Source organism: Equus przewalskii, chromosome 21 (assembly GCF_037783145.1).
Source record: "Equus przewalskii isolate Varuska chromosome 21, EquPr2, whole genome shotgun sequence".
Taxonomy (NCBI): Eukaryota; Metazoa; Chordata; class Mammalia; order Perissodactyla; family Equidae; genus Equus; species Equus przewalskii.
In genome coordinates this window covers 14,889,267-14,901,549 of record NC_091851.1, presented here as the reverse complement: position 1 = coordinate 14,901,549, position 12,283 = coordinate 14,889,267, and the positions used below count along the sequence as shown (strand labels likewise).

At 39.0% G+C, this 12,283-nt stretch overlaps 1 protein-coding gene across 3 annotated transcripts in view; it reads left to right on the top strand.

Annotated features, from left to right (window-relative positions):
- The window catches only part of PLCB1 (phospholipase C beta 1), a 665,042-nt gene that overhangs the window by 543,670 nt on the left and 109,089 nt on the right, over nt 1-12,283 (top strand). For all 3 annotated transcript variants that reach the window (XM_070587880.1, XM_070587881.1, XM_070587882.1), the window contains exons 24-25: nt 7,222-7,354; nt 9,557-9,610. In XM_070587880.1, the coding sequence (XP_070443981.1) occupies nt 7,222-7,354; nt 9,557-9,610 (187 nt within the window). The remainder of the gene's footprint in view (nt 1-7,221; nt 7,355-9,556; nt 9,611-12,283) is intronic.

Genomic DNA, 12,283 nt, shown 5'->3' with positions numbered 1-12,283 from the left:
TGAGGTTACAGCGTTTAACTCAATAAGGCCTTGGGTGTCTTTTAATTTTTCCAAGACAGAAGCCTGAAATGTTATTCATGGTTCACGAGCTTGGTGTTGAAATCAAAGATGAGATGTACTGGTAATTCTGGATTCTCTTTGAACGAAAATATTCCCCCTCAAATAGTAAATTAGCAAAATATCAACTTATAAAAACAATAGTTTCTCAAAATCCCTGAACTGTAAAGCATCCTATAGAGTAGGAAGAGAAAGTTGGCCTTTTAGGAGCTGGCCTTTAGATAATGACACTGTCACTTTCATTTCTCTATGGCTTTGGAGTTCAGGGGGACTTTTCATTGGGTGCCCTGGATAAAACTGGTCCCAATTAGGCCAAACTAGGGTAGTCATCCTCACTTTCAGAAGAGGAGTGGGTGCTTATAATGGTAGAGTGACTTGCCTAATATCAATGGCCAATAAATAGAGGAACTAGAGTCTTTTTTTTTAATTTTTTTTTTTTTTTTGAGGAAGATTAGCCCTGAGCTAAAGTCTGCTGCCAATCCTCCTCTTTTTGCTGAGGCAGATTTGCCCTTAGCTAACATCTGTGCCCATCTTCCTCTATTTTATTTGTGGGACGCCTGCCACAGCATGGCTTAATAAGCAGTGTGTAGGCCTATGCTCGGGATCCGAACCAGTGAACCTAGGGCCACCAAAGAGAAGCATGGGAACTTAAGTGCAGTGCCACTGGGCCAGCCCCTAGGGTCTTTTTAAATGAGATCCAAAGAGAAGAATATATATTCACTTGAGTTGAAACTACTCAATGATCAATTCAATTCAATTGCTTTTGCAAGAAACCTCCTCCATAACAATTTTTAAAATTTTAGTAGATCCTAATAAGAGCTTTGGGTTCATCTACCTAAAATAGTGATGAAACCAGAAACTTGAATATTATAATCCATGCAGTATCTAATACCATTATAAAAGTGTGACTTTCATGCTGGCCCAGTGGCCAAGTGGTTAAATTCCTGTGCTCCGCTTTGGTGGCCCAGGGTTTTGCTGGTTCAGATCCTGGGCGAGGACATGGTACCGCTCATCAGGCCATACCGGGATGACGTCCCACATAGCACATCCGGAAGTTGTAGGTGTATACAACTACACTATACACCTGTGTACTGGGGTCTTTGGGGGGAGAAGAAAAAGAAAAAAGATTGGCAACAGATGTTAACTCAGGTGCCAAACTGAAAAAATAAAAAGTAAAAAGTGTGACTCTCAATAACAAAGTTTTTCACTCTGCTTTAGAGCAGGGCTTCTCAAATTTTAATGTGCATACAGATCACCCAGGGCTCTTGTTACAATGCAGACTCAGACGCAATAGGTCTAGAGCAGGGCACAAAATTCTGCATTTCTAACAAGCTTCCAGGTGATGCTGATGCTGCCGGCCTATGGACCATATTTTGAGTAGCAAGGGTCCCAGCTTTAGCATGTTGTCCCCCCGTTATCCATAGTTTTGCTTTCCACGGTTTCAGTTACCCACTGTCAACTGACGGCACAGCTTGCTCCTGTCATCCAACCATCAACATTGCTTAATGACGGGAATATGGTCTAAGAAATGCGTCATTAGGCGATTTGTCATTGTGCGAATATCACAGAGTGTAATCCCACAAACCCAGATGGGTGTAGCCTGCTACACACCAAGGCTACTTTGTACTAATCTTATGGGACCACCACGGGATATGTGGCCCATTGTTGACTAAAATGTTGTAATGCAGCACATGACTACATATTGTTATAATTGTTCTATTTTACTATTAGTTATTGTTATTAATCTCTTATTGTGCCTAATTGATAAATAAACTTTATCACAGATATGCATGTATATGGAAAAACATAGTATATATAGTATAGGGTTCGGTACTGGCCATGGTTTCAGGCATCCCCTGGGGGTCTTAGACGGTATGCCCTGTGGATAATGGGGGACTACTGTATCAGAATCACCTGGATGGATTCTTCAAGCACAGACTGCTGCACCCCTAACCCCAGAGCTTCTGATTCAGTGGATATAGGGTGGACACAAGAATTGCGTTTCTAACAAGTTTGTAGTGATGCTGATGCTGCTGGTCCAGGGACCACACATTGAGAACCATTACTTTGGAGCCTTACATCTGTCTCTAACAAGGATGTGGCTCCCCCCAGATGAAAGCCATTAGTTCCATCCACTCTAAAATGTCAGCTTAGTCACAGAAGCCTGAGAAGGGCTCCAGGAGAGACTCTCTTCTCTGGGAATTGTCCAGAATCTGTTCTGTGAGTGATTGGCCATAGTCTTTGCCAAATGATTTGGCTTCATTAATTTGAAAGATACAGTCTCATGAGGTGAACATAAAGGGTGGTCAGTCTACCTTCTCTTTCAAAGAGGAATCCATGATTTCTACCTAACTGCAAAGAGTTCATTTCTGCTGATTTCTTTGAAGACTGTATCAAAATATTTCTAACAAATTAAGGTTGCTAGGAAGGGTAACATATGTAAAACACATATAAAATAGTCAGCAGGGCTATATCCTTTCATGTCTTAAATCTCTTTCTAAATAAATGGCTACGATTATGAGTCAAATGCAGATTCTCTAATTACAGACCACAGAAAGAGCAGTATCTTCATCCTTTTCATTTATTGATTCATTCACTCAAAAAAATATTTTTCTTATCCCAGCAAAACATTAGGTGGTTCTTTAGTTTCAGGATTCTGTCATTAATAGTATATCTATTGATTATACGTTCCAAAATGGAAACAAAATGTGGATTTATTCATTCATTCATTTAATAAATTTTTTTAACACAACTGTGTCAGTCACCATGCTGGGCATTATATAAATAATGGTGAGAAAAAATCAGATGCTCTCATAGGCTTTACTGTCTGTAGAGAGAAACTGACATTAATAAAAACTCATACATATCCGTGTAAACTTGCAGCTATCACCAATATTTTGACAATGAGATATCATGTGAATGCTAATGATTTCTTTATATGATGATGCAGTCATGCTGTGTCAAGAATCAATTGGATCCGTGTTCCACTTACTTCTGGAAGAACATTCTGGGTATCAATTGGAATAAAATCCCAAATAATTTTACTTGATAAATGTTCATCAAAAAGCTTAAAAAACTCTAGTCAACACATGAATACATTCAGTTCCTTAAAGCTGTCTTTAGCTTCTAACGCACCCTGGTAGACTCTTCAAAATATAGGAGCTTTGCCGTATTTTGTTATGAAAATTTTCAAACACACAAGCATTGGAAGAATTGTACAATGAACACCCATAAATCAATCGCCTGGATTTCACAATTAAAATTTTGATGCATTTGTTTTATCACATATATATTTCTCTATCCATTCATTATTTCATCTTATTTTTTGATGCATTTCAAAGTAGGTTGCGAATATTATTCTACAATACCCCTAAAGGCTTCAGAACACATACATCAGGATATAGTTTTTAGAAGTGATCTGAATTTCTTAGAAATGTGGGGCGGATACATTATCTTATTTCATTCAGCTGTTATAAATTTAAGGTACCAGTTGTACTCTGGTTTGGGGAAGCTCGCTCTTGAGGGAAAGGCTAGCCCTGACAAAGTCACATCCACTGCCCACGTTTGTCCTGAGTAGACTGCATTTCTGCATAATAAGATTGTGAGTCTTACCTTTAATATTCTGGAAAACCTGATGACCTTGCCCCAGACCATCTGGCTTCTGAATCAAGAGCTCCCACCCCACCACTGCGTGGACGGGACTGCACTTTTTAGGTGACTTAGGCAAGAACAGCATGACCCAACAGCTCCAGCAACGCAGTCACACGTTTGCTATTTGGAAGACTCTTTACTTACCATATTAACCATTCAACTAAATTCCACAAATCCTAGTTCTCTGTTGCTTGATCATCAGATCCAAATTTTCAATGCCCCACATGCGGAAATCTTTTCAGCTATTATACCAAATGGCATCTCCTCATTCTATAAAACTTGTGAAAATGGCCTTTCCATTTATCCTTTTACTAATACATTTGTATTATATATTATATTTTCAAGGCACTTCTGTTTTGGAAATAGGAAGGGTATAAATATTTCTTTAATGGAATCTTGGTTTTTAGAAGTCACTCGTGTTTCCTAGGAAAAAATATTGCAATGCTTCCATTTGGCCACTAGAGGGCAGAGACCGTCTTCTGTTGGGGTTCATTCTGCACATTTTTTTTTCTTCCCACCCAGCTAAAGTCTAGTGCATCTAAAGTACTGAACCTTCTTTCCTTAAAAATTGTTTAATTGGATCCTAAGAGTCTCCGTTAAATTAATAAAACTGACATTTCTAGTTCTGTACTGTTGCATTAAATCTAGCCCATTTCGTCCGTTTCCATCATTTCCCTTAACTGCCTATAAATGTGCAGTGCGAATGGTGCCCCCCTGTGGTTGTGCGATGCAGCCCACCCTGCCTGGAGACATCTCCCGTGTGACCCCTGCGCTGAGCATTTCTCCACAGATAACCTCAAAATCCAGCCCCTGCCTTGGTGATCTCTTTATCCTCAGTTGTAACTATAAAAGTGTCCGCCTGTATGTTTACTCAACATTTATCTGCTTTTTTAAGAAATATCTTTGAATTTATACATTATGTCACTTTCTGAAATGTAGACTTTGTCTTACATATTCTTAAGAAGCAGAGATTTATTTTCCCTTCATCTTGACTCAAGTTGGTGTTTGAACTTGGTTTCCCGAGGACATACAGCTATGGAATGTCTGCAAACCTGATACGAGGCAAAACTAAGCTTGCTGGATTCACTTGGCCTATGTCTCCAGCTTGATACCCCCAAGACACTAATTCCAGTTGCCCAAAAAGAAGCCACACATTATTGTCTTCATGGAAGCTGACTTTCTATCTCCCTACTCTTTCCTCCATCAAAATTTTCTTTTCCTCCGTCCTTCTCCAGAGGGCTAATTTCAGCCAGCTGTCACCGTGGGATTCGCCTCCCACATGTTTCCAGAAATCTGCTTGGATATAAATGGGGAAGGTCAGATATGCATGGAAAAGGGGCTCCTTCCTTCTCTGTTTCCAAAGCAGCTGAGTTTGGTGACCACAGGCACCCCTTTCCACTTGGAAGTTGGGAAGCTTTACCCCTATTATATTTAAGCCAGAGGACCAGACCAGTGGATGACTTTGCAATGGCTCAGTGCTCTTTCCAACATTCCCTTTACTTCAGTCCCTGCTGTGCAATGTAAATGCATTTCCTTTATGAATTTTGTGGCCCAACGTCTATGGTATTTCACTCTTCTCAAGTGTCTCCCACAAACCCAAATGCCTCCAGGAGTGAGGCAGGTAAAACCTACATGAGTGGAGAAGGAGCTGTCCTAAAAGGGGCAGAAACCATTCCGTTCTAACCCAAAGTGGGAATGTAGCCCCAGTGTGCTCTACCTGATTTTTCAAGAGAAGCAGGAAATCCATTTTATTAATGTAAAATCTCCTTAATTTAAAAATTTGGCAACTTTGGGTGAACCAAAGAAAATGTTTCCCCACACTCAACTAGGGCCCTAAGCCTCCAGTCTGCAATTTTTTGATGAACAAAAAACACTCGATCCCTCCCCTAGGCATATGATTTTTGGGAGAAGTTTCCCAATGGATGTAACTAAATAATGCGACCATACCAGAACTCACCCATCCGAAGCAGCCATTTTTCAAAAGACACAGTTCTGCATAGTGAGTTATCTAGGCTGCCTAGGTTACTGGTTTAGGCTCCTGCCTCCTCAACTTGATTTCTGGCCACGGGTCCCAGGGTTCATCTCTTCCACCTTGATACCTCCAGCACCGGGCAGGCCATGGGAGATAAGCAGAGATTATTTGTGGAATTAACCTAAATTCTGCCATCCCTTAAAGCAGTTTTGGAATTCATGTTTTAAAGATGCTCTGGGGGACAGATTGAAATCAACTTGTGACAATCAATGTCATTATTTTCACTCATCTTACTTTTTATAAAAATGTTATCATATGACAATCTGCTGTCTGTAATTATGTGACAAAATGTCGCAACATTGGCCTTCAAATGACTTCTGGCTATTTCCTAATATATTCTTTTAATGTACTATAAAGTGGAACATTGGAATAGCCTCATTCTCAGTAAAATACACCATGGACCCAGAAGGTAATTCTAAGAAAAGGGTTGCAGAGCATTTAGAGCATTAAAAAGCATCATTGAAATGGTACATAATTACTGAGGCAATTATATTATAATGATCAATGTTTATTCAGCAAACATTTATTGAATGCTTATTGTCTGCAGGGCACAATGGACTAGCTGCTGGAGAGGTTGGAGTAGAGATTTCATAAGTTTCAATGCACTTATTATTATTATTCATTGGTAGTGTTGTACAAGCTTAAATGGTTTATTTTTTTAGTACACACATATTTACTCTGTACCAGGAGCTATTCTAAGCGCTTTATAAATATTAATTTATCTGATCCTCTAAACAACCTTACAATATAGACAATATTTTGATCCCCAGGACATACATGTTCTCATCTGTAAAGCTGAGGAAACTGAGGCATGGTTAAGTGATTTGCCCAATATCACACTGCTAATAAGTGGCAGGGCCAGAGTTTAAACTCAAGCAAGTCTGGCTTCAAAATCTCAATTAACTATTGCTGGATAACGAACAGCCCCCAAATTTAGTGGGTTACATCATCAACTGCTTCTTTTTCAGGAGTCCTTTGGTCAGCTGGGCAGTTCTGCTGGTCTGAACCATGCTCAGCTCATCGTAGCTGGGCTCACTCACGTGCATGAGGGCTGGCCGGTCTAGGACATCCTTGCCTGGATGACTCAACTCGCCTCCACATGGTCTCTCAGCCTCCATTGCTATAGCAGGCATTTGAGAAGGAGGAAAAGTTCACAAGTACATTTTCAATCCTCTGCTTGCATCAAGTTTGCTACTCTCTCATTTGACCAAAGCAAACCACATGGCCAGGTTCAAAGTCAGTGTGGAAGGCACTACCAAGGGGCATGGACATAGGAAGGTGTAAAAATTGGGGCCTTTAATACAGTTATCCTACCACAGTCATGACTCAACACCATGCTATTTCATCCTGCTTTCCAGATAGTTTTAAATTTGATATTTCAGACTCCAGATGAGTTGGGGAAATGCTATCAAATATAGCCTTATTGGTTTAGGAAGGTAATGTAAGAAATGTGGAGAATGAAAGGGTGTTTATGATTTTAGGCTGATCCTGGGGAAACACCATCGGAGGCTCCGAGTGAAGCCAGGACAACTCCAGCAGAAAACGGAGTGAATCACACTACATCCCTGACACCTAAACCTCCCTCCCAGGCTCTCCACAGCCAGCCAGCTCCAGGTAAACGCTCTGAAGAGAGAGCTGTACAACAGGATTGCCAGCCTCCAGTTCATCTGTGCCCCTGAAGGAGGTAGCATGATCCAGTTAGCCGAGGCAGCAAGTGAGCCAAGATGCATGGACTCAGCAAGAGCTTCAGAAATGTGTGATGAATGAATGAATGAATGAATGCTGAGAGAGACTCATAAGTGCTCATCTGGCTCTGCTGATAACTTATAAAGCCACAACAAAACATCACCCACATTTCCCTTGTCTTTGGATTGAGATGTGGATTGAGATCCATCTGCTGGCAGGCTTTGTGAAGAGTTCTTCAAGCATCTTATAAACAGCTATGCTTTAGAAGCACATTCTCAGTTCTATCTCACTAAGTTAAGTCTCTGCCAAAAAATTCCTTTCCATCCTTCTCCAACTTACTTTTCAATACCCTTGAGAGTCTGCCGTGTGCTGAGCATGCTGCTAAGGTCTTCACGTGGATTTTCTCATTTCACCATCATATCAAGCCCATGAGAGTTGAATCTGTTCTTCTCCCCACTGTGCAGAAGAATGAAGTGCAGTTCTGAGATGATAAAGTACTTCTTGAGGGTCACAAAGCTAGTGAAGAGTGAAGGCAGGACTGACACAGTTCTCTAGGACCCTAAAACTCTTGCTTTTAGCCGCTATACTCCTAGCAGAGCTACACCAATGTCTCACTTCTCAGAAAAATCCTTTGATTCTTTGCAGCTAACTTTGATCCTTAGTCTAAGACTGCTTTAGGTAATTATCTCCTGTTTGCGTGTCCTCTTTCCCCAGTAGGTGGTAGGCTTCCTGGGATAGGCTTCAGTGTGATGCTTCCTTTGCACAGAGCTGGGGAAGAGCATGGACTTGATAACTTTTTGTTAAATTGGTTAATAAAGTAAATAAAAGGGAAAAGATTTCTCATGCGGGAGAGCGAGATTTTGAAAAGAATAAATCATATTAAATTTATGTTAGATGTGACTGGGGCCTATGCTTTTAAGAAGATTGTTGAGATCAATAATAGTAAGAAAATGACTTGATCGTAAACAAGTGACGTTTTCAAGTGAAGATTTTTATAAACCAAATACAAACATTTTGAGTGTCTCTGGAATAGAAAGAAGTCACTTAAATCTGTGAGTAAATGTAGGGTGGTGCTTTTGAATGTAAAAGAGAATTTAGCAGTTTAGCATTTGATTTTTTTAACTTGATGTTTTGAAATAATTTAACTTACAGAATCGTTTTTAAAATGGCACGGAATACATTGCAAAAATGGTCTCCTCTTCTCTAATATTAACATCTGTCAGAATCATGGTGCAATTATCAGACCAGGAAATTAACATCAGCATACTCAGACCTGAATTACAGACATTGGGTGAACTTCACCTGCTCTCCAGGTTCCAACTCAGGATCCCCCATTGTGTTTAGTTGTCATGCCTCCTTATTCTCCCTTAATCTTGACCGTCCTTCAGCCTGTCCTGTCATTCCTGACCTTGACACTTTTGAAGAGTGCTGGTCAGTTATTTTGTAGAATGTCCCTTAATTTGAGTTGGCCTGGTGTTTTCTCATGATTAGATTGAAGTTATGCAGTTTCGGCAAGAACATCACAGAAATGATGCTGTCCCCTTCTCACTGCATCTTATCAGGGGTACCTGATGTTAATGTGTCTCATCATTGGTGATGCTGGAGCTGTTGGTTAAGATGGTATCCGCCAGGTTTCTCCACTGAAAGTTAGGATTTTCCCCTTGTGGTTAATAGATTTCTTGAGAGAGATACTTCAAGATTATGCAAATATCTTGTTTCTCCTTAAACTTTTGCCCAATGATTTTGACATCTACCAAGGAATCTTGTCCGCAACAATTGTTACTGCCTACTGGTCAGCGTTTGATTTTTAAAAGACCAGCTGCTATTTCTGATTTTACCAAAAGGTGGCAATAGCATGCCTAAACTGAGTTTATTGACAGGAGTTTTGATTCAAAGTGGAAGGATGTCATTTCTTTCTATAAATGGAGCATATAGATTCACATTTAATTAGGTTTGCCTGAGTTATAAAACAAAGAAATTTCTTAGAATATTTTTTGGAATTATTTTCTCCTGCAATTTGTAATTTCTTAGTAAAGAAATTTAGACTCAGGGCTCAAACATTGTTGTTATACAAGCAGAATAAAATTTAAAAAGTTAAAAGAGGCTATTTATTTTATCTTTTTATTTCAGGTTCTGTAAAGGCACCGGCCAAAACAGAAGATCTCATTCAGAGTGTTTTAACAGGTAAAGACCACCCTTTTCCCCCATGGAATTAGGCACCTGAATATTATAGAGTGTACGTATTTAGAGGAGAGGAGCTTTCCATTCACCTCTGAAAAATAACATCATTAGTATTTCTTCTCTAAAAATATCTAGAGATATACAGTTGTAGTTTAGGCCACATTACATGATGTAATCACAGAAAAGTAGCCATATTTGGCAGATAGGACCCATTGGTGTAAAAATAATATAATTTCACAAGATATCTATTTTAGAATCAAAGAATAGTTTCATGCTGGAAATGTGACCCAGAGAACAGGAATGCATGTCTTCCCAAGGTGCCAGCAATAAACTGTATTTGAGAAATGCAGAATATGATTCTCTTATGACTATAGAATACAGAGTGTTTGAGAACTGTGGTACAGTTTGGAAATATTTTATATTTGGTTAGTTCCATAGACTAGTGGGACTAAAACTGGTACAAGATTTCTTTAATGCTATTAGCAGTATGTAATAGAGTCTTAAAATTTTTTATAATACTTCGTCCAATACACAACAGAATTGCACACACATGTTCATCCAAAGCAGCACTATTGGTGAAATTCCCAAACTGCAAACAACCCAAGGGTCCATAAACAGTAGGGTAGATAAATAGATTGTGGTATATTCACAGAATAAAATAGGACACAGCTGTGGGAATAAATAAACTTAATCCCACACAACATGGAAAAAATTCACAAGAATAATGTTGAAGTAAAGAGTCCAGACACAAAAGAGCACATTCTCTGGTTCCATCTCCATAAAGTCCCCAAACAGGCAAAGCTAATTCATGCTGCTGGAAACACGGATTTAGCTTATACTTGGTGGGGGGTAGGGACCAAAAAGAGGGCCTCTGGGATGCTGATGGTGGTCTGATTTTGATCTGAGTGATGATTATTGAAACATGTTCATTTTGTGAAAATTCATAGGGCTGTGCATTGATGATTTATATACTTTCATGCATGTATTTATATTTCACCAAAATAATACATAAAATATGCATGGAAAAATTAATCAAGGAATGTATTAAAAGAAAATAAAACATGTTGTTAGAGATTTAGTTCCATGGGAAATAATATAACGTTAATGCAAAACACACTTGACAGAAGTGTAAGTAGAAAGTGATTCCGACGTTATTTAAAAAGACATAAATGCATAGACAAAAGGCAATGGGTCTGTACCAATATATTAGCAGTGGTTATCTTTGGTAGCTTGTTTATGAGTGATATTTATTTCTTTAAATAACTGGACATTACCCTGTATGCTTCAGAACATATTCAAAGAATAGCCTCTCTTGCACAGACATTTTAAAAAATAGTATTTTCCGTGGAATTGTTTTTAAATCTGAGGTTGGAACATCTTGAAAATTACTAAACTTGCCGGAGCCGATGTGCTGCACACCATTTTTAAAGAAACAGGATTAAATCCATCACCAAATATGCAGCCATTCCTTATGATTATAAATTCTTAATGTAATAAGTTATTATGCAACCAAAATGAGTGCATTTGGGCCGGAGGGAAGCCGTTAAATAAATGGTCCTAATTCTCTCCCTGGCCTCTTTCTCAAAAGGAATTGACTATCGTGAGAATAGACACATTATAAAAAAGGGGAGCATTTTTCAATTGCTTAAAGACCTTAGCTTTAGGAACATAAATTATCATTCTGACTTCCATGTTTATCCACTAGATGTCTCATTTTCTATTCAAGACTGTTGTTACTCATGGTATATATTATTTCTGAATCTCTTGACAGTTCTAAATATTGATGATAACGTATTTTTGTTGCCAGAAGCAGAAAGTTCACAACATGGAAACGTGAACTATGACTTAATCTAGATCCAAATGCATGATAATTCTTTAAAGTTAAGACACTGTCAATTTTAAGGTACCCCACTATTCATGGATGGCTAAGAAAGAAACACACTGACACACCATTACACTCTACGGACTATAAAATGCACTTAATTTTGGAAATGTTAACATATTTTTTCAATGCATATGCTAGAATTGATGAAATATGTCAATAAAATACAGAATGTTTTAAGGTCAAGCTTTGTCACGTTAAGTGCTTTCTCAGTAAAAATATGTAGTAATGTAAGCTGCCACTAACACTTATAGTGCCTTTGGGAAAATCACATTAATCACCTTCCCTCACTTTGCTGCTTTATGCCGGAACACTGAGACAAATATGCAAACCTACAATGTCTATACCGTGAATACTGCTCCTTAGAGATGGTGCTATAGAACCTGTACAATCATTTGTTAAAACTCCAAAGGCGCACTCTCAGAAACCGTATTAAATACTTTGCATGAATTCTTCATTTCATCATCTTAACAACTGAAAAAAGTGGTAGAAGTATTGTGACCCTTAAGGTGGATGTACCTGGTGCTCCACCCAGATTCCCTTTCCTGTATGGTGCACCCATCTCCCAGCTGTAGTGAGTGTTGGTTGCTAATGGTTCATAGCTTCCACTTCTCTTGAAAACGGCCTTTAGCCAAAAGTAAGCTCCCTCTCTAGTATGCTATGTCTTTACCCCACTGACTGTCCCGAATTTGCAAAAGGCTGACCTTTCTTTCCTCCAGGTGAGACTGACTCTGTTATACAATTCATACTCCAGGGCTCCCTGTGGGATCAGGCAGAAACGAGGCTCCAGCTGC